The sequence below is a fragment of the Chiloscyllium punctatum genome, chromosome 39 (assembly GCF_047496795.1).
Source record: "Chiloscyllium punctatum isolate Juve2018m chromosome 39, sChiPun1.3, whole genome shotgun sequence".
Lineage (NCBI taxonomy): Eukaryota > Metazoa > Chordata > Chondrichthyes > Orectolobiformes > Hemiscylliidae > Chiloscyllium > Chiloscyllium punctatum.
Window position 1 is genome coordinate 43,010,938 of NC_092777.1, and position 23,690 is coordinate 43,034,627.

Below are 23,690 nucleotides of genomic sequence, written 5' to 3' on the forward strand. Positions count from 1 at the left end.
TAAGGTTAGAAGACAGGAAGATTAATTTAGCCCTGCATCTTTCCAACAGCCAGCTTCAGTAAATCTGGTAATTTGGCTTTATAGTTTTGAACAGTTAAGTGACATTTGTGCATTACGATTCAATGTCACTAACATGAATCAACAAATAACAGCATTACAATAGCTTAATTTACCTCACTGGCTTTACACTTAGCAAAAAAAGACATATTCAGCATCATGAAAGTTAAGTGTTAATACTGGATATGGCAGAGCTTAGAAAGACACAATTCAAGAATTTGATTGTTCCCAAGTTTCTGCAGATAAATTGAACAGGAGTAGCAGAGCACTTTGATGTTTACAGTTAGCCTTTGATGAAATTTTGGATGTACTGAACATTCACTTGTTCAGCAACATGGAAGATTTGCAACCGGAACTAACTTCTGTGATTTGAGTTTTTAAACAATTATGCAGATTTTAATTTTGCTGCCTCTAATGTTGAATTTATGCTAAATCAATGTATCAAGCTAAATGAAACATGTTTTGCAGCACTGGTAGATAAAGGCAATGTAAAAGTGACATGATAGTCACCTCCAAATGACATTTTACAAAGAAATAAAGACAAAATTTACGTTACTGCGCCATAGCAATTAAAAAGGTTTGCCAAGTGCGAATCACTTTGAGATTTATCATGGATTAAAGAGAGAAAAATGTGCATTCAGACAGATTTAAGTCACAAATCTGCTCTTATAATTGAAATGTCACTGTCCATTACCCAAACCTTCATACAGATACCTGCACATTTCAAATTCAAATAAAGCTGTTGTTGCAAAGTGATTTGGCATCAAGCCAATGCCATTTACTTCTTTATAATTATGTTACCTTTTCAGCTTAGGGTAAAAAAAATTACTCCAAGTTCAGAAGAGGTATAGATTACAGCACAGATTCCTGCTATATTTTGAAGAAATAACAACAGCGTCTTAATGTTTTGACAGATTCTGTCTATTTTCATGAAAATTGAATAAAGTTTTTTTTTTGTCTTAGTTGTATTCATGACCTTAAGAGTGTCAGGAAATAATAAAATAAGTAAAATAATCTCAATGGTCTTGGAACATAATACTTTCATTTCTATTAAACGTGGCATAGTTTCATAAAATGGTACGGCTTTATTTTTCTCCTCATTAGAATTGCCCATTATGTTGCATTCTCCTCTGGACAGGGATGAAGAAAGCCTAGGTTAACAATTTCTGCATGCTTTTATCAAGACCATTTTCATCCAGAAGAAAACTGTTGATTTAGGATACAGGTATTCCCATCAGTTCCATCGCCACTTCCTGACAGCTATAGATCTGAATTATTCCAAAATGACTCGCTGGCAGCCTGAGGCCATCCCAGTAGGATTTGATTTACAAAACATCAACAGACCAGCCACTGGAAAGTGCTGATCTGACATGATCTGAGAAGGTTCCAGATGACAAGAGGCTTGAAGCTGCATTATCAATTTGGGTGGAACAGTTTGCTAATCTGCTTTGAAACCCTTTTCAGAATTCCAGATTTGGTTGATATTCGCACTTGAAATTCCTTAGATGAGACCTTGCGTTTGTTTCAAATTGCACCCAGAGGCATTGACTCAGCATGGTGGAGCAGGAGACAGCAGAGTTTTATTTGAAATGCAGCTTCAATACTTCTGGCTTCTTAGCTGATGCCAATGCAACACCAGTGATTATTTTGAAATCTACGATACAACTTTGTGTCAACACAGATATGAAAAAAAGCAATGGTAATTTGGGGATTGCAAAGCACCAACACAAACCCAGTAATCTAGTACAATTTTGCATAGCAGGGGTGCTTGTCAGTCCCAGTAGGATTTTAGGTTATAAGGTGAGGGAACAATAATATTCAACCAGAAAGCAAAAATACAGAACTCTGAACATAAGGAAAAGGGAACATTCATGTAAGTGTTAAGGAATAATGTTACTGTATATCACAGACTGGTTTGCACTATTTAACTTCTGGATACTTCAGTTTCATAAGTACCTCAGTACTGGGCAAAATGTAAAACTAGATTTGCCTTTGTGAGTTTCCCAAAAAAACTCAATTAATTGATTACCAAAATTGAGGTAAAGGATTCCCATTTCTATCATTTTCAATTATTTTTATCCAACCATTCAATTGAAGTGCCCTTAATTCCTCCTATCAATTAGCACCACGCCAAATTTCAGTTTGAATGTGTGAGTGTGAACAATGAATGCTGGCAAACACAGAGCCATTGTAGCTCATTAAAAAAACAGGAAGCATTGCAAATACTCAGCACGTCTGGCAGCGTCTGTGAGAACAGTTAGATTTGACTCCAAATAGCATCTCTGTTTTGCTCTCCATCAATATTGCCAGACTCGTTGAGTATTTCAAGCACTTAATTTTGATACTTTGCATGTTTTCTTCCTTTCATTTTGGCCATAAGTCAGCCTGGTTCTGTTCTTGGAATTTATCTTTCTCACAGTTACAGCTAAACAGCAACCATTAAGGGTAGCACAACAAACGTTGGCCCCTTCAGCTATGGAGGTTCCCTGGTTGCGATTAACTAATGCAGGGTGCAGCAGAGATCAGTGCAAGAAGATTAAAAAAACGTTTATGAGAGTGATTGTGGAAAATCACTTCCATATATACTCAAGTAAGCATTGATCACTTGTAAGAGGCAATCCTCAAATTTTGGCCCTGAATTCTTCTTATTTTAAATATACTTTGGATGAGGATTCGGAGTGGGATTAGTGGGAATAGTTTGGAGAGTAATTTGCAAAATTGCTTTTTCTCTCATGGAACTGTCAGAAATACTGCCAGACAGCTTGAGCCAGCCATTCCCTGCTGGGTCAGGACCATGGTCAGCAACCTATATCGTCATTCCTGGCAGTTCCAAGCACCCAGCATTGGATTTCAAGCCCTCACAAGCATTTCTGCTGTAAAAATCAACCCCCTTGCTTTTGCATAAAAATAAGGCCTCAGAAACTTGACTTTTACATCAGTATGGAGAAAGTGAGGACTGCAGATGCTGGAGATCAGAGCTGAAAAATGTGTTGCTGGAAAAGCGCTGCAGGTCAGGGCTTATGCCCGAAACGTCGATTCTCCTGCTCCTTGGATGCTGCCTGACCTGCTGCACTTTTCCAGCAACACATTTTCAGCTTTTACATCAGTATGTGTAGTATTCTCTCCCTTTGTGAGACTGATCACCAGAATGCTAACAAAAATAATGATACAATGTGAGAACATGAACCTCAAAATAGTCCAATTGGCTTTACATTTCAAACTGCTTGTGAGATCAGTATTAAAGCAGAATGTAAGTGTAAGGCATTGGAAAATGTGAGGTATTAGTAGTCTAGGAGAAAGGAGACAACTTTACTTAATAACAGAAATTTGTATTTATATAGTGCCTTTCGATTCAAGTTGTTTCATCAAGGCACAATGAAGCAAAAATGAACAATAACTGGGCAAGAAATGGGTGCGGATAGGTGGTGGTGGTCTCAGGGCTGTAACAGACAATGCAGATGTGTGGAAAATGAAAAACCATAATGCGGTTTACACATAGAGATGAGAACTTCAGAGTGAGGGTACTGGAGGAAGAGATGTTAACTTTGACCATAGCAGGCTAATGAGCAATAAGGAGTCAATGTAGGATCAGGTTTAAGCAGCAGAATTTTAAATGGGATTGAACATTATAGGAGGCAAAGAATGATTGCCTGCATACAACATTACTATTCTCAAGGCAGGGATGGAGGTGGAGAATGGATGTAGTAGATTTTGTGATGACAAAGGTACTGGTAGGAGATCTCAGTTCAAGAGGTTGTGAACATTATTATAACCTGAGACAATGGAGGGAGTAAGATACACATCATTTGGTATGGTCTTTTCAGTAGGAGGTTACCAAATAGTAATCAGAAATGAAAACCTTTGGTAGTTTCTCCCTTCCTCCTTGTTTGGGACCATGTTTGCCCTGGCTGTGATTATCAATGGCACTTATCAATGATTAAAGTTGAAACCTTTGTGTCCACTTTGACGGCTGCATTTCCAACATTATAATGGTGATGACAATATAAAAGTGTGTCACTGGTTGTCATGTACTTTAGAATATTCTGAGGGAGTGAAATGTACTATATAAATGCACATCATCTTTTGAACTGCTATCCAGAATTTCTATAAAATGTATGCAGCTATTGAGCTATTGGAGATATGTCTGCAAAAATATTGTTAAGTGAATATATTGTGGGTCATGTCTTGTCAAATGTTTCAAGATCTTAACTTTTATCTTTTACACTTAGATTTGCTCAGATCTGTAACAACCTCTTTCAGATTAGGTTAGGAATTAATTAGAATATTTTGAGAATTGTATTTTGCCTGTCAAAGCAGTTGGGATAGTCACAATCATCCTCACATAACAAAGAAAAGTTGAGTATCCAATGTTTGAAGCTTTAAGTGATGATCCATTGGAAATACAAAGTTGATGTATTTCACAAATATTACATTTTGGCCATACTTTTTTTAATGAACTATGTGACATTCATTGTGAGAAAATATTTTTCCTATCATTGAATGGAATATATTTTGAAAGCTGGAAGGGTAGGTGCTATATGGGAGGTGTAATCATTTCTGACTAATTCTTGATATACAGTGACAGTGAAGATTAGTGAGGATTTGTAGGTTACACAGTTACAGGTAGAACCTTACCAGCAAATGTCCTTTCACCTTCATACGCTGAGAGAAACCAAAAAAGAAAAAAAAGGAAACTGTCAAAGAAAAATCAATAGCTATACACAATGCATAAAACAGTGAAATGAGCAAGAAAGGAGCAGTTCTGCCTCCAGAAATTCTCAGTAGCACAGAGACAGTGATTCTATTCAGCGGGCTCATGCTTTTAAGAATCCTTAGACAGCCTGCAGCCAGAAAATCCTGCTGAAAGAGTTGGTTAATATCATACATAGAGATAGGAACAGCCTGCAGCATAAACAGGTTGAGAAGTTTAAACTTCCATCAATAAGATACAGAGTAGGGAGAAGGCACTCAACTGAAACTTCACCCAAACCCACTGATTAAATTCTTCAGCCAATTTTCAGATGTATTTTCTGGATTATAAAAGTGTTTAGATTGAATACTGTTTCAAAGTTATGTACAATGAAATCAAGCTAAAATTAAACAGGCTCCCTGTAATTTGTGGTCGTCTTTACTGACAGCTGGTCAGTAGCTATATGGCTCCAAGCTAATGTCTCATCTTATTAGTCCTCAGTCTGTAATTGAAATATACTTTACAAGGGTGCAGATCTCCCTGTCAGCCTGCATTGAGAAATATCTAACATCCCTCAATTTTCAGAATATATAAAAATACCCATTACTAGAAAAACTTAAGGCAGACTTCATTAAATTCCCTACAGTGCAGAAACAAGTCCTTCGGACCAACAAGTCCACACTGACCCTCCGAAGAGTAACCCACCCAGACCCATTCACCTACTCCTTACTAATGCACCTATCACTATGGGCAATTTAGCACAGCCAATTCACCTGACCCACACATCTTTAGACTGTGGCAGGAAACCAGAGCACCCAGAGGAAATCCACGCAGAGACAGGGAGAATGTGCAAACTCCAAGCAGACAGTCACCCGAGGCTGAAATCAAACACGGGTCCCTGGTGCTGCGAGGCAGCAGTGCTAACAACTGAGCCGCTGTGCTGCCCCAAACTTAACAACCACATTGATGATCACTCTGTTGTTGCTTTACTAAGCTTTCATTTGAAAGCTCAATAGAGCAACATTAGAGTGATTATCAATGTGCAAAACAAAACATACCTTTAAACAATGAAGCTGCATAGATAGCATTATTTTAATAGTTTTCCAATAGAAAATTAGTTGAAACATAATATGAATACTGTTCTGCTACCATACAGGTAGGTTTGGGCTTCTACCTTCAAGAAATAGCAACATTTATTTAGAGGAGGAAATGATATGTATTTAAATCTGGATTGTGAATATATGTGACTGCATCACCTAAAGGAAGTTTTACTGATGGACAACAGCAGAAATTCTCCAAGGCTCTTTAGAGAGCACTTTCCACTCCCAGGAACATGAACATCGAGAAGAACAAAAGCTGCAGAAATTTGGGAGTACTACCATCTGCATCTCCCCCTCCAAAATATTCACCATCCTGACTTGGGACTACATCACCATTCCTTCAGTGTGGCTGAAACTTGGGACTCGCTCCCTAACAACATTGCTGGTGTGTCATCATCAAACAGCCTGCAACTGTTCAAGGTGACAGCTCACCACTATCTTCTCAAGGGCAACCAGGGAGGGATAATACATACTAGTTCAGCCATCAATGACCAAGTCCCATAAGTGAACCAAAGAAATACTCTTCCAAATTCATTTCAACACCTGCATTATCCATGTCTTAACAAGGGATTGGCTTGTTCATAGAACTCAGTATCGAGCAACAAATTTGTTGAATATATGCATGAAAACCTAAGAGCCTCATTGTTCTGAAGAAACTAATTGCTCAGCAGGTGCTGACTAGTTAGTGCAGAGTGAAATGCATGTAGATGTAGACATACCTGTTGCATGTATGTAGAGAAATGTTCAACATAAAAGACTTTTTTACATTAAGTGCACTGCTCTGGAAGAGCCTTAAGGGAGTCCTTTATAAATCTGAGAATGCTTTGATTTTGAGTGAAGTTTTGCCATAAATTATACATTTGAAACTTCATTACTGACAGGTGGTTCAACGATGAAACCTTCTCAATATTTCCATGGCAAAATGCATGTATTATGTTCTTGATTAGTTGAAAAGAAACCCAGCTTTAAAGCTAGATGTTGATAATGAATATTCAATATTTATAAAAAATTGGAAGAACTGCAGATGCTGGAAATCAGAAACCAAAATAGAAATTGCTGGAAAAACTCACCAGGCCTGGCAGCATCTGTAAACAAGTATCAATAGACAATAGGTGCAGGAGTAGGCCATTCTGTCCTTCGAGGCAGCACCACCATTCATTATGATCATGGCTGATCATCCTCAATCAGAGTTAACATTTCAGGTCCAGTGACTCTTCATCAGAAGTGATGGTAGCTGGGAAAAAATTATTTTTATGCAGAAGATAGGGTGGTGAGAGGGGGTAAGGAGTAAATAATAGGTGGAGATAGAGCCCAAAGAAAGAAAAAATCAGTTGGACAGACAAAGGAGTAAATAATGGCCAGCCCTGAAGAATGAATAGCTGTGAATGAAGACTATTAGTGGTTAACGATATGCAGTACGCAATAGCAGACCATGTGATAAGGCTGCGTGTGTGTATATCGGGTTCAATAGGCATTGGAGTGCAAATTAGATTAGATTAGATTACTTACTGGGTGGAAACAGGCCCTTCGGCCCAACAAGTCCACACCAACCCGCCGAAGCGCAATCCACCCATACCCTTACATTTACCCTTTCACATAACACTACGGGCAATTTAGCATGGCCAATTCACCTGACCTGCACATCTTTGGATTGTGGGAGGAAACCAGAGCACCTGGAGGAAACCCAGACAGACACGGGGAGAATGTGCAAACTCCACACAGTCAGTCGCCTGAGGCGGAAATTGAATCTGGGTCTCTGGTGCTGTGAGGCAGCAGTGCTAACCACTGTGCCATCGTGCCGCCCACTATGTGTTTCTTAGGGTAAGAACATGGGAGAAGGTGCTTCAAGCCGGGGAACAATGTGGTATATTAAAGTGATGGGCAACTGGGAGCTCAGGGTCTTTTTTTGTGGACAGCATGTAGGTGTTTCATGAATTGGTCATCCAGTCTATGCTTTGTTTCCCCAGTGTAGAGGAGACCGCATGGTGAGCAGTGAGTTCAGTTGATTAGATTGAGTAAAGCGCTGCTTCACCTGGAAGGTTTCTTTGGGCTCCTGGAAATACACTGGCAAGTATCACACTTTGTGCGGTTGCATGTGAAGGTGCCATGGGGCTGTGGAGGAGTGAAGGAGGAGTGGACACGGTAAACTGGAAAGAACAGTCCTTTCAGAAGGCTGACATGGGAGGGGAGGGGAATATATCTGGTGGCGGCATTCTGCTGGGAATGGTGGACATGGCGAATGATCCTCTGGTGGGAAGGTAGGTTAGGACAAGGGGCGCTCTATTGCTGTTGTAGGAAGGAAGACAGGGGATGAGATCAGACCCGGCTGAGGACCCTCTCGACTACGATGCTGTGAAATCTTTAGTTAAGGAAGAAAGTGGACATTTCTAAGGCCCCCTTGTCGAAGCTGACATCATCAGAAGAGATTTGATAAAGACAGAGGAACTGCAAGAATGGAATAGAATCTTTACAAGAAACAGGGTGCGAGGATGTATAGTCAAGGTAATTGTGGGAGTCAGTGAGTTTGTGTGGTACTGATAGATAGTGAATAATGGTTTGCAGTGGATATTGGTGGCCAACCTATTCCCAGAAATGAAAACAGAGATGTCAGGAATGGAAGGGAGGAGTTAGAGATGGACCAGGTGAAGGTGAGAGCAGGATAGAAATTGGAAGAAAAATTGATAAACTGTTTCAATTCTGGATGAGAAAGGGATGCACCACCAATGATATCATCAATATATTGGAGAGAGAGAGTCACAAATGTGGACCAGAATAAGACAGATACAAAGAATCTACCACTTACTCTGGTCACAGGAGAAAGTGAGGATTGCAGATGTTGGAGAATCAGAGCCAAGAGGTGTGATGCTGGAAAAGTATGGCAGGTTCGACAGCATCTGAGGAGTGGGACAGTCGGCGTTTCAGGCATAAGCCCTTCATCAGGAATTTCTGATGAAGGGCTTATGCCCAAAACATCAACTCTCCTGCCTCTCGGATGCTGCCTGACCTGCTGTGCTTTTCCAACACCACACTTCTTGACTCATACTCCAGTCACAAATGATTATGAACCAGAAGGGTGGAGCAGGCTCAAGGGACTGTCTTACTTCTGCTTTTATATTGGCATGTGCCTAAAGCAACATAAGTGAATAAATTACTCAAAGTTAGCACTAGCAAGCATCCAACTCTTCTGATACAGTTCATAGTTTCAAATCAAAAGAGTAGATATAATATTATTTTAGATTTTTATAAGTTATTAATCAAATGCATTTCAGCATTACTGGCTACCAGCATTTGTTTCCCATTTCTACGTGCCATTAAGAAGGTGGTGGTGAGCTGCCTTCTTGAACTATTGCACTCTGCATGTTGTATGGACACATACAGTGCCATTGGGAAGTTCTCAGATTTTGACCCAGCAAAGAACCAAGTAACAGCAATACAGCTCATGTCCGGATAGTGTCTGGCTTGGAGAGGAAGATGCAAGTTGTATTTTCCCAAGCATCAGTTGCCTTGTCCATCTAGGTGGTAGAGGGCACAGGTTGGGAAAGTGAATTGCTGTACTGCATTTTGTATATGGCGTCCACTGCTGCCACCATTTGTTGACATTGAATGTGGTGGAAGAAGTAAATACCAAGAAAGTGGGCTGTTTTGGTTTGAATGATATTGACCTTCATGAATGTTGCTTACGGTGCACTCAGCCAGACAAGTGGGGTGTATTCCATTCCACTCCTGAGTTGTGTCTTGTAGATGTTGGACAGGCTTCGGGGAGTCAGAAAATGAGTCAAATCACAGATTTCCCAGCATGTGACCAGCTCGTGTAGCCACAGTATTTATATGGCTGGTTCAATTCAGTTTCTGGTCAATGGTAACCTCCAGGATGATGACAGTGGGGAATTCTGTGATGGTACTTACATTGAACACCAGAGGGAGATTGTTGAATTCTGTGCTGTTGGAGAAGTTAATGCTTGGCATTTCCTTGGCGTAAATGTTATTTGCCACTTTTGCACCTGCCCTGAAAGTTGACCAAGTCTTACTACGTACAACATGGGCGCCTTCAGTATCTGAGGGGTCACAGATGTTGCAAAACATTATTCAATCATTATTGAATATCCCCATTTTTGACTTTATACTGTGAGTGAAAGTCAATGATGGAGCAGCTGAAGATGGCCGAGCTTAGGATATTACCTTGCAAAATTCCTTCAGTGATGATATGGAGAAATGGAGTGGAGAGACTTTGTTCTGATTCTCATTGACTTCAGTCTTGTTTTGCTCCTTGCTTTCACACATGATCAACTGCTGTTTTGATGCCAAAGGCAGTCATTCTCACTTCACTCTGAGTTTCAACTCTTTCCCTCCAAGTTTGGTCATTGAGTGGGCCTGGCAAAACCTGAATTGAGCAGCAGTGAGCAGGATGTTGCTGAGTAACTGTCACTTGGTAGTACTGTTGGTGAGCCCTTCTCAATATTTCCCATACAAATCTGTTAAGAGATGTCATCACACACCCCTACAGCAATTGGGACTTGAACCTGGGTCTCCTGGTTCAGAGGTAGACAGACAACCATTACACCACAAGAGCCCTCTTATGACCTTTCTATCACCTTGCTGGTGGTTGAGTATAGGGGAAAGTGAGGACTGCAGATTTTGGGGATCAGAGTCGCAAAGTGTGGCTGGAAAAGCACAGCAGGTCAGATAACACCGAGGAGCAGGAGAGTCAATGTTTTGGGCATAAGCCTTTCATCAGGAATGTGGAGGCTGAGGACATTCCTGATGAAGGACTTATGCCCAAAACATTTACTCTCCTGCTTCTCAGATGCTGCCTGACCTGCTGTGTTTTTCACAACAACTAACGATTGGATATGTGCTACTTTTCTTTATGCAGTGAATTGTCCTGTTAACCTGCTCAACACTAACCCCTCAAACAACACTCTCAGAAACTTGCCACTCCTTCCCTCCTTTCATCTATAGGACCTGTCTTTGTACAAACTGACTGTTGTGTTTGTCTACGTAATAAGTGTCTGAACCTCAAAAGTAATACCTTCAATTGGACAGTATTGAAGTATTCCAAGCACAATAATCTTCAATGTATACTCAAAGATTTTGCAAGCTTTATGGGTAGTGAGAGACAGAATTTGAGAGAGGAGATGCAAATGCTGATGGACAATGTGTAACATTAGTTTCTGCTACTTTGATTGTCATTAACAGTTTGTTAAACTTGCTCCCTTTGACTTCAGGAGTCAACACCACTCAGCAGAAATTACCAGCTGATGGCAGCAGCAGTAATAATAAAATTTCACGAATGTCATCCGTTTGCTATCCTAACTTCGTTCAGACAATCGTTCAGAGACGCGCTGAAACTGGCAATCTGCCTTTGATCAATGATTGGTATTTCAGTCTCATCCTGTTTAGGTCACACCTTGATGAGACAGCTCGCAAGTAAATTTGTTATAAATGTAATCATGAGGTTAAATGGACTCTAATGTACCTGCCTGTCAGCTGATGAGAGGTTGTATCCAAGGATAATTTGTGTTCATAACAGAAGATTTATATCTGCAGTATACAGGATTATTTTTTTTTCAATTTTCAAGGTACTATCATGTGTTTTTAACACATTCCTAAAATACACCTTGCTAAATAGCTGTTTTGATTTATATTGTATGCATTCACAAAAATTATAAATAGCCACAGAATTAGTTTGCAAGTATGCAAAGTTTTGGGGTGGGCAAAATATTTTAAAAAGGTTGAAGAAATAAATATAGTTTGCTACAATTTATCTGCATTAAAAATAAACTGTGTCAAAGGATCATAGTAATTATCTTATACATATCATATAAGACAGCTAATTAGCCTCAACGGTATCAGAATTGATCCCAGCTGGGAAAAAAAGATAATTGGAAGGATAAAACTAAAATTGTGAGCAGGAAGACCAGAATGGAAAATGCTAGGAGTCTGGGAGAAGGAGGATAGTAGTGAAGTCTTGTGATTCCAATTATGTTTACAGTTAAGACAATTGATTAAATTATTCATCTGTCTGGATATCCAATTGCAGATTGGATGCTTTGCACACCTGTTTCCTCATTATAACCAGAGAGGGCCTGTAGGTTAGCAGGTAGTACTTGCTTCTGATTCAGAAGTTCTGGGTCAAATCACACAGGTTCTGTAATTATGGAAGGAGCATTTGTGATGTTCTTAAACAAGTCAGCTGGTTCATCCTTTCATCAATTCTTAACGGGGGGGCGGGGGGGGAATTGTCTGTCAAACTTTGTGGATGTTACAGTTATTAGGGTAATAATGCTACTATAGTTTGTGACTATGCCTTTAACTTAATGTAAAACTAATGGGGGTGGGAAAATCATCTGACTTTCATCTCACCTTTTTAAAGGAAGGCCCATATTGTTCTACTGAGATGAATGTGCAAGATGCTCCTAACTAGTGACAGTGTTAGGAGCATTTTTGTATACATAAGTTAGTTTAGTAATCTCCAATTTTTCTAGAAGTTGTTGAAAATGTCAGGTTATAAACAGTTATACATTCTTACTGTCCATTCCAATTGATGTATTGGAATGGAGTTAGTGTCTAAAGAATAACTTATTGGCATTTCTATCAAGATTTAAGGTCTTTGTGATTTATTGTTGCCATGGAAATAAGGCAAGGGTTTCTAAAGCACCTTGAAACTCCCAAATAACTTAGTGTGCTGGGGTTTGGGAGAGAGGGAGCAGACAGGCCAAACATTTTCATGGTTCACCACTCTGGACAGTATATTGAGATCTCTTTTTTTAGGAGGATTGGAAGTGACACTGAAAGATTTGCTGAGCTTACACGACAGGAAGAATCACCCAGTTAAAAATACTCATGCTGAGAAGGCAATGTTCTAGGATTAAAAAAGTTACCAAACTGACAAAAGGGGGAGGGAGTGGGGTAGAAGGGAAATACTGAGGGATAAGAATCACTTTCAATTGAGTTCTGGAAATCTGACTGCTTATGGTACACTGTAAAGTTGTGAAGAGTGTCTTCAGTATGTGGGAAGTGAAGAATTCTTCTTCAGTTTCAAAGTTAAATTCTGTACCAAAAATAGTCCTTGTTTTTGACTGCCTCTTGCAGTAACAAGTCTTTTCTCCAAGTCAAGTAGGTCACTTCAATGTAAGTTATCAATCTCTACTGGGATATTAACACTGCTAATTTTAAAATGACAGGTATCATGAAGTTCATTGCTTGATACAACGCTCACATTCTAGTTAAAGATTAAATCACTTTTAAATATTAAGTGAGGTAAATTATCAGAATGTAGTACAAATGTCTTTGAAGCCTAAACGAGCAATTCTACTCCTACTTCTATTTATCCAGTTGGAATGTTGTTAGCATGAAGATAGAGTTTTGTTTTAGCACGACTACCTTGTAGAAACATAGAAAATGTACCAGCTGGCCTACTGGCTCTGTGGAACCTGGAAACCCTAATCTCACTGTTCACCTTTTGATCTCTCTTTCATCATTTAAGACACTCCTTTTAAACCTGCCTCATCTAGTCCAATATGTCCAAGTTGTTTGGTGTAATATTTTGTTTTTATAATGCTCCTGCCTCTGGACATTTCATTACACTATAAATATAATTTGTTGTGCAAAGCTGTAGCTGCACCTTGCTAACAATATAACAGAGGGATGTTCTGTGACAGCTTTAAACTGGGAATTGCTGACAAATGGTTAAGACTCTGACCCACAAAAAATGTTATAATTAACCTTCAGCAGATCTGTCAGAATTTGACCTTTAATCATTTTTGCTACAGTACTTGGTTGTAAAACTGGTGAAAACTGAAGTGAGTTTGAAATTTAACTGAAATTGAAATTTAACTGAGGGTGTGAATATTGCCTGTCCTTAATTTTCCCTGATTCATTTATGCTTTCAATAGCTTGAGTGTAAATTAACAAGTATTTAATAAAAATGTATTTAAGGATTTAATTTGACAGTCAATTCATCAGGTATCTACGAACTCTGGAGGCAATTAAATTGAAGTTAATAACAGATTTGTAGGTGAAAGGAGACAAACAATTTGAAGGACAGAATATTGACTCTCTTTAATTGGGAGTCAATATATGAGCTTTCAGTGGTAGACGGAATTGTCATTAATGAAGGACAAATGGTTTTGCATACTGGCTAGTGTTTTTTCAAATTGTTTTGCAGCCAAGCCACCATTAATGTTCTGAATTCTACTCCTAGCTAGTTATGTCCAGAACATAAAACCAATTTATAATAATGAGAAGGTACAAATGCTTACCATGAAAAAGAATACTAATTCTACATCAAATAACACTACAAATTGACCTACAACAGTAATATGATAAGAAAGAACCAATCAAAATTAAAATAGATGTCAAAGGCTTCTCAAATGCTCTAAATGAATAGCTAATATTAAAATCTAACAGGGGAAGTTAACTGTTAAGAGTACAGAGCTCTATCCTGTACAAAGCTATATAATCTCTTCTATGGAATGTTGGAAAGGACAACATGAGCTTAAAACAGGATTCCAGGTAACCGCAAAATGTTCTGTATCTTTGAGTGGGAAAATGAGCCAAGACAATACACAAGTTTTTTTGTCAAAGACTTCTGGTAGTTCTGAGTACCTGTGGAAACTGTGTAAGCTGGTAGGAGGATGGGAAAAGAAATCAGGAATTCCCAAAGTTTTGAAATGTTAGTTGTGTCCAAAGTTTGAAGCCATGTAAGTCATTAAAAAATGCTAGCAAGCGAAAACTACTTATTGAAGTTTATAAAGTCATGACTATAGATAAAGTGAACGACTAGGGTATTTTCTTTAGGGTGGGAGAGTTCAAAACTTGGGGCATATTTTTAAGGTGAGAGGAGAAACATTTTAAGACAGACATGAGGAGCTACTTTTTTTAGTGGAATAACTGTCAGAGAAAGTAGTGGATGCAGATATTTTAAAAGACATTTGGATAAATTCATGAATAACAAAGGACTGGAGTTATATGGACCAAGTGCAGGGGCTGGTGGGACTAGTTTAGTTGTTTAGCTTGGGAACATGGTCAGTGTGAACTGGTTGGACTGAAGGGTCTGTTCCCATGCAGTATCACTTTAGTGCAACTTGGCAGATGAGTTAAGTTTTGGAAAGCCATGAGATCCTTCTCCATGTTAAAAGTCAGCATCTCTCTCAAAGTCCCTGAAAAGATTACAAGCAAACCACACTGAGTATCTTTTGTATTCTACCCAACAAGAACTTAGAAACTGTCAGAAAGATCCCTTACTTTCATTTCATTAACCTAGCCATCAAGTGGTCTTACTGTTCCTCTGACCTCCTACAGTTCCTGTTCTTTTCCTTCAGCCACTTAGGGCCTTTAGTTTGGAATCCCTCCAAAAGTCTCCCACCTTTTCCTTAAGACACTCCTTAAAACTTAATTCTTTAATGTCCATTGATGGCATTGTGGCTCAGTAGTTAACACTGCTGCCTCACAGCACCAGGGACCCAGGTTCAACTCCAGCCCTAGGTGACTGTGTGGAATTTGCACATTCTCTCTGTATCTGCAAGTGTCTCCTCTAGATGCTCTAGTTTCCTCCCACAGTTCAAAAATGAGCAGACTAGGTGGATTAGCCATGGTAAATGCAGGGGTTACAGGGATGGGGCTGGGTCTATGTGGGATGCTGTTTGCGAGGGTTAGTCTGGGCTGAATGGCATGCTTCCACATTGTAGGGATTCTATGATTCCACCAAAGATGCCCATTCTCTCTTTTCTCTTTCACAATGCCTTCATAAAACAATTTTAAACTTTTAGTGTTGAAAGGCTACATAGATGCAAACTGCCATTGGGAGTCATAAAGGGGCTGTTTTATGTCTCAGCAGTTCTTGTTGTACATATTCCTTGTCTTTAAGACAGCTCTCCTTTTGAGGACCCCATGTGCTGTGAGGACATAATGTTGTGACTCTGCCTGCCAGTCTGTAAGGAAAATGAAGTGGTGAGCTGATTGTAAGTCAGTCTGAGAGGTGCCCTGATAATGTGGTGAGGCTGGTACTTAGCAGAGGACAACCTCCATGGGCAGAGAGTTCAGATGGTTTCTGCCCAAAGAGCATGCCCTGAGATGTTGGGGGAATACTGGACAACGTAGAGGCTTGGAGCAGATATTGGTGAGCTGTCACTATTCACTTATGGCTGGAACATTTGCATTGGGAATTAGTACAGTCCAGTTTTTCAGCACTGCTTAGGAGAGCTCACTTGACACTTTACAGCGCGGCTGCCCTGTGGTATAGCATGCAGTGAGAGGCACCCATCACAAGCATCTGAACAGGGTGCATCTTGGGGCTTCTAGTGCTTGTTTATTTTACACTTAGTGGGATGCTCTCAGTGTCTCTGCCCTGCCTGACCTTTTTGTGTACTGCTCCTTCATCAACTGTCACTACTATCCTGGCTTCAATGGGGGTGTGAGGGGAGGAGGCACAGTGTAACACTGTTTGACATAACTAAGCCCTGGGGCTCAGGGGCTAAATTGAAATGAGAAGTTAAGAGTTGGGTGGGAATGGCAAGAAGATTTGTCAGGCATGACCTCTCCTTGATGAAACCATGCTAACTTTGCCCTATTTTATGATGCATGTTCAAGTATTCCAAAATCTCAGCCTTCACAATGGATCCCAAAATCTTAACAACGACTGAGGTCAAGCCAATCTGCCGATAATTTCCCATCTTTTTGCCTTACTCCCTTTGTAGACAGTGGGTTACATTCTCTGGGGCCCTCCCTGACTCCAGTGATACCAGAAAGATCACTACCAAAAGCTCCACTATCTCTTCAGCTATCTACTTCAGAACTCTAATCAGGCTCTGCAGGAGCAGTTACAGAAACACAAGCCTGAGCTCAAAGTGAAGCTGTAGAAAATGACTGATCTGTAAAAATGGATGGAGATCAACCATGCACACAATAGAAGAGCTGGCAATGACTCAGTCCTTTCTGAAGTAAGTGCAAACAAGAATGCTCTTGTTAAAGAAATTAAGTAGGAGATAAGAAATAAAAAGCAGGAAATTCAGACATTAAAGAAAACCAAAAAAAGGACCCAATACCCAGCATGAGCAAAACCAATGTAGTGTACAAAATCCCGTGCAAGGACTGCACAAAACACTACATTGGACAAACAGGAAGACAGCTAACGATCCGCATCCATGAACACCAACTCGCCACGAAACAACACAACCAGCTATCCTTAGTAGCCACACATGCAGATGACAAGCAAAATGAATTTGACTGGGACAACACTACACTATTATAGGACAAGCAAAACAGAGAACAGCCAGGGAATTCCTAGAGGCATGGCACTCATCCACAGATTCAATCAATAAGCACATCGATCTGGACCCAATATACCGGCCACTGCAACGGACAGCTGGAACTGACAACCGGAAGCGACAGATTCAAACCACTACAAATGCCGGAGGAAAGATCACAGAAACGCTTCACAGGAGGTTCCCAATCACTGAGGATGTCACCTAGACAGGGGACGAAACGTCTGCAACACAAATTCCCAGCTCGGCAAACAGAACCACAACAAATCTTTGATTAAAAACATGGAAACATAAAAACAGAAAATAGTAACAGAAGTAGGCCATTCAGCCCTTTGAGTCTACTCCACCTTCAATACGATCATGGCTGATCATCAAACTCAGGACTCTGTTCTCATTCTTTCCCCATACCCTTTGATCACTTTTGCCTTAAGACATATAGAAACAAAGTCAGAACAGGATGAGGCCATTCAGCCTGTTCTGTCATTCATTATGATCATTCAATCAACAGACACACTCATATTTCCTCCATTTCCTTTGATCCCTTTTAGTAACTGGAGATATATCCACCTCCTTTTAAAATGTTTTAGCCTCAACTACTTTCTATGGTGGCAAATTCCACAGGCTCTCCACTCTATGGGCAAAGAAATTTCTCCTTGTCTTAACCCTAAATGGTTTACTTTATATCCTCAGACTGTGACCCCTGGTTCTGGACTATCCCACAATCAGGAACAACTTTCTTGCATCTACCCTGTCAGTCCTGTTAGAACTTTATAGCTTTCTAGGAGATCTCCCCTCATTCTTCTTAACTGCAGTGAATATAGTTTAGCTGATTTGACCTCTTCTCAAATGCCAGTCCTGCCATAATAGAATGAGTCTATTAAAATTTTGTGGCACACAATGAATAGCAGAAAACCTTCCTCCGATAAGAAGACCAAAACTGCAGACAATATTCCAGGTCTCACCAAAGCCCTGTATAACTGTAGCAAGATATCCCTGCTCCTATTCTTGAATTCTCTCACTATGAAGGCCAACATACAAATCTTCGAAAAAAGGGGCAGCATGGTGGCTCAGTGGTTAGCACTGCTACCTCACAGTGCCAGGGACACAGGTTCAATTCCTGCCTCGGGCAACTGTCTGTGTGGAGTTTGCACATTCTCCCTGTGTCTGCATGGGTTTCCTCCGGGTGCTCCGGTTTCCTCCCACAGTCCAAAGATGTGCAGGTTAGGTGAATTGGCCATGCTAAATTGCCCATAGTGTTAGGTGCATTAGTCAGGGGTAAATGTAGGGGAATGGGTTTGGGTGGGATGTTCTTCGGAGGGTCGGTGTGGACTTGTTGGGCCGAAGGGCCTGTTTTCACACTATAGGGAATCTAATCTAATCCCATTTGCCGCCTTCATTGTCTGCTGCACCAGCATGTTTACCTTCAGTGACTGGTATATAAGGACACCCAGGTCTCACTGCATATCCTCATCTCTCAATTTATACCCATTCAGATAATAATATGCCTTCTTGTTTACATGATCAAAGTGGGTAACCTCACAATAAGCAATATTATACTGCATCTGCCTTGCATTTGCCCACTCCTCAGCCTGGGTATTTCGAACTCCTTGGAAAGTCCTTCTGAAATTAGAGCTCAGAATGTAAATCCAAAAGCTTGAAAATGAGCTGGAAGAATTTAAAGGACAAAATAAATACAACAAGTAAGATTGAAAGAACCTGAGGTACTGAGAGGTACAATGGCAGATCCAGATAAAATTTTGTGGTAATGCATTAGATAAAAAGTTTGATGAAAACACAATGACAGGAAATATAACTGATGATTGTAGAAATCAGTGGCTCCTCACTTGTTTTTGGAAATGGCTATTCTTTCATTGAAAAGTTGGAGATGTTGTATGTGTACAGTGCCTTTAAGAGATTTCACTTCTCAAGATTTCCTGAGCTGTGTGCATATAAGGTTGTGTGTCTGCTCATCAATCAGTCAGTGGTGGGTTTGCAAGCGGCAAGTCAGAAATCAGTCATTTTGTTATAATGTCTGGTTTACAATTTATATTGTGTTTTACACTCTTAAGTCGAGAATGCGGTGCTGAAAAAACACAGCAGGTCAAGCAGCATCCTAGGAACAGGAGAATTGATGTTTTGGGTATAAGCCCTTCATTAGGAATGAGGCTTGGTGTTGAAACCTGATGAAGGGCTTATGCCCGAAACGTCTATTCTCCTGCTCTTCAGATGCTGCCTGACCTGTGCTTTTCCAGCACCAAATTCTAGATTCTAATCTCCAGTATCTGCAGTCCTCATTTTCTCCTAGTTGATTTTACACTCTTAAGAAACTAACCAATTCTGTTAATCAGTCATTCATCAAGAATTGCATTAGCATCAACATAAAAGTTCCCAGTCACTTCTGGAAGCGTAGAACCATAGATGTTTACAGCCCAGGTGGAGGTAAGTGGTGTTTTGTCCATTAAGTTGATGTCTCTATAATGTCCTATATCTTTCACTGCTTCGCACATGGTTCCAATTATCCTTTGACATTAAGTTACAATGATATCTACCACAAACTGTTTCAACAATGTTCTGTTTTCAGGCTATTAAACTATTTAATAACTTTGAGATACAAGCATTACATTTCATTTTATCCTTCTCTGTTGTATTTGAAGTAGGTTCATTATTTAATTCTCAGCTCAAAAGTATAAAACAAATTAAAACTGAAGTAAACAGGAAAAGTGATTCCTTAATGTGATTGCACAGAGAATGAATAATTAAAAGACTAAGATAAATATTTCTAAAACATCAAAATCAGTAATGTGATGCAGAAATACGTACCTCTGAGGCTGAATTAAACTACAACCTTAGGGTCATATCTGATGCTCTACAAATCTGTGCCATTGCTAAAACCGTTGTAGCAATGCCTCTGTCTCTGCCTCAGTTCATCTGCTGTTGAAGACTTGACCTTTAGACTTAACTTTTTCAATGCACTCCTAACCATGGATTCACTCCCAGTTATCTCTGTAATCTCCTCCAGCCTTCTAAGTCATGGACACTCCCTTAATTAGAGCCTTCTGGGAATCACTGATTTTTCATTCTGTATCTGACATATGCCAGCCTCTCTGCATCACTGTGACACATCTCTGAATCATTTACAGTATGGTCTTGCGCTTCAAAACTGCATTGTGGAGCTCACCAACACCTCTCACTGCACCTTGCTGCAAGAGAACTTTGTGTGCATGAACAGGCAACCTGACCACAAATTGGACCAGGTTGCATCTCCAGGCTTGCTGTACTGATGTTCATTCATTTTTTGCATCTAGACTAGATTCCCTACAGTATGAAAACAGGTCTTTTGGCCAAACAGGTCCATACCAACCCCCCAAAGAGTAACCCATCCAGACCCATTCCCCTACCCTATATTTACCCCTGACTAATGTACCTAATACTATGGACAATTTACATGACCAATTCACCTGACCTACATATCTTTGGATTGTGGGAGGAAACCGGAGCACCTGGAGGAAACCCACGCAAACGCGGGGAGAATGTGCAAACTCCACACAGTCACCAAAGGCTGGAATCGAACCTGGGTCCCTGATACTGTGAGGTAGCAGTGCTAACCACTGAGCCACCGTGCCACCCCTACTTGGATGTACACAGCTTCTCTGCCTTGCCTTTTAGCGCAAATACAAAGCTGGATAGGTTGTACTGGTTGTCAGCTGTTACCAGTCAAAGGAGTGGACATGTCGCTGTATATCACTATGTTACATCACTGTTATACCTGCACTATATGCCTGCCAGCTGATGGAATAGACACACCGCATGTGTACCAAAAAAATGGCTTTGTTGCAAAGTTGGAGGGGAGGAATGCTTAGTCACAACAGGGGAGATACCCTTTAGCTAATGGGTGCTGGTACCCACCCATGGTTTGGGTACCACTGTCTGCTTCCAATATCAGTCCAGGGTTGTCACCTTGTAGGGAGTTAGAAGCTGAATGTTGGGCAATTTACCAACCATTTTGGATTTTTCTGCCCAATAATGTAACAATTCATCCTGAGCTCAGAGATAGGGAAGGATTGAGGGAGTAAAAAGTTGGCACAGCTATTACTGGTGTGGTGGCGGGGGGGGGGGGGGGGGGGGGGGTGGGGGGGGAGTGGTGGTGTCCCATGTGAGTGAGTAGGCGAAAGTGAGGACTCTAGCTGCTGGACATCAGACTCTGGGGTGTGGTGCTGGAAAGACACAGCAAGTCAGGCAGCATCCGAGGAGCAGGAGAATTGTCGTTTCAGGCATAAGACCTTTGTCAGGAATCAGGTCAATGAGTAGGAAATGTAGAGGCCATGTAGGGTTAGTACTGTGGGGAGATTGGGTGGTTAAGACTGAGTGAGGGAAGATTTTGCATGTAATACTGCAAGTGGCTACCTTTGGTTGGAGGTGGTGCAATGGCAGACATAGAATGATTGTAAGACAGGAGAAAGAAGATGTTGATACTTACCCTGACAGACTGAAGAAAGTTATTGACCTTTGTCCTACACTGCTGCATGTACCTCCATATAGATAGATCTGGCCTAACCAAGGTGGCAACTTTTGAACAGATTGGCAGGGTCTACTGTCCATTGCCAGTCCTGTGGGAAGTAGATGTTGCCTCTCTCCACCACCCATTCACCAGGGACTCCAGGTCCTTGTATACAAACAGAAGCACCAATTCCCCCTTTGTAATGGCAGGATTAAAAATAACATCTTGAAAACAGATCATTAAGGCTAAATTGTTGAGGGTTAATTGGACTTGACAACCAGCAATTGAATAATGTGGAAGAGTACAGGTAGACAACCCTTTATCAGAAATCCAAAGGAGTTTTTGTGATTTTTTTTCTCATTAACAAGGTTGTTTGGCATGCAAAAGGTTAACCCAACTCTGAACCCACTCAATGTGTGTCACTCCGTTGTGATGTGTGGTGGGGGGGTGTGTGGCCCAGCACTGGCAGGCCTCAATTCTGTCTCAGAGCCTGTAGGATTCACAGTGAGTCTACTGTTCGGTAAGATAGTTTTAAATTTTACCGTCAAACTGTCACTTCTTCAGAAATTTGAAAAATTCAGCTGGTTCCGAGTGTTTCAGATATAGGATTGTGTACCTGTACAGGGGAAACAGGCTGAATATGAAGGTAGCTTGCTTTGACTGAGAAATGACCAGGTGATGTTACACGGTTGTGAGAATTGTCCTGTTTGGCCATTACATGGAGCCACCTGGATGTGTTTTTTCTGTATAATGGAATGTCTATGAACATACTATAAGTACCACGGAATGATGAGATGGCATGTCATCTTAGAATCAGAATAGTACTAATATCGGGGACTTTGCCTATTCAGGGGACTTCACCTTGGACTGGCATTGCAAATGTGCCAGGAACCCTGAGTTCTTCAGACCAGCCATCATAAAGCAGGGTCATCCATTGGCAGGCGGCAATGAGATTCATGTCTCAATTAATTTCATCACTCCCTGGTTTGCATGTGGTTCTAATATATCCAAAGTAGATTATTAACTATTATATATAGGTATCTACTGGTTAATGTACATACATATATTTATCTCATTAATTTACCACTTAATTCATCACTGTTTAATATATATGTAAATATATAAACATCAATAAACTTGCTAATTAGTATCACTTAATTGATACAGTATTTTGTCACATCCCACTGTCTAACTATAACACCTTCCCTGCCAGGGCAAATATGAATCATGCAGGGCAGGTCTGGTCAATACCTTGTCCAAATGCACAATGGCCTTTTAAATCCAGGCAGTAGCATATTCTTTTGGCCTCAGAATTGGGCTAGCATCAGAAGAGAGAGCGCTGGAATGGTGGGATAAGTAGTCAATGAAATGAGTTTTGAAAGATAGCACAAGAAAACTTGCCGAGCTTGCCAGAGAGAAACACTCACTGAAATTTTTCAAAAATGACACTTTTTCCAAAATGTAAGGTTCAGTTCCTGGTTGCTTTTCTTTGAGGTAATTTTTGACAAAATCTGAGCACTCTTCAGAAAATAATAAAACTATTTTGCAAAAAATGTAATAGGTTTCAGCTTTCTCCTAATTAAACTTAATCCTGGAGTATGACACATTGAGTTATGTCTGAATGAATAAGCTACTTAAAACAAAATACTTTACCAGGAATTTAGGCTGAAGTGCTATCAAGTAATTTATATTATATTGTTTTTTTAACTTATTGGTTCATTTTTAAACACTATCTGCTACTACCTTGTTAGATTGCAGGAAATTCCTTGCTAAATTAAGCATTTAAAATTCTTCAAAGCATAGCTATTAACCTTGGACCCATAAGGTTCAGCTGACTATTTAGAGCCTCCTTAAAGGCCTGCAAATTAATCTAATTAGTGGAAACTCCCATTGGTAATTAACACATCATGGGGCCTAGGCCAGTTGGAAAGCATCTCATGTGATGCTTTCAAAACAAAATAGTGCAGAAAACTGGGTTGTTGTATGCCATTTATGTTTAAAATTCAATTTTCTTTTTGTGTTAATTAAGTTGATATTGGGTAGAAAGTGTATTCAGAACAGGTGCAATTAAGTGAAAGCTC

General features: G+C 40.2%; 1 protein-coding gene across 8 annotated transcripts in view; it reads right to left on the reverse strand.

The window, feature by feature from the left end:
* The window catches only part of sdk2b (sidekick cell adhesion molecule 2b), a 951,812-nt gene that overhangs the window by 306,820 nt on the left and 621,302 nt on the right, over positions 1 to 23,690 (reverse strand). For 5 of the 8 annotated variants that reach the window (XM_072558552.1, XM_072558551.1, XM_072558549.1 and 2 more), the window contains exon 6: positions 4,693 to 4,719. The exons of the other annotated variants lie outside the window; for them this stretch is intronic. In XM_072558552.1, the coding sequence (XP_072414653.1) occupies positions 4,693 to 4,719 (27 nt within the window). The remainder of the gene's footprint in view (positions 1 to 4,692; positions 4,720 to 23,690) is intronic. 8 annotated transcript variants of the gene reach the window in all.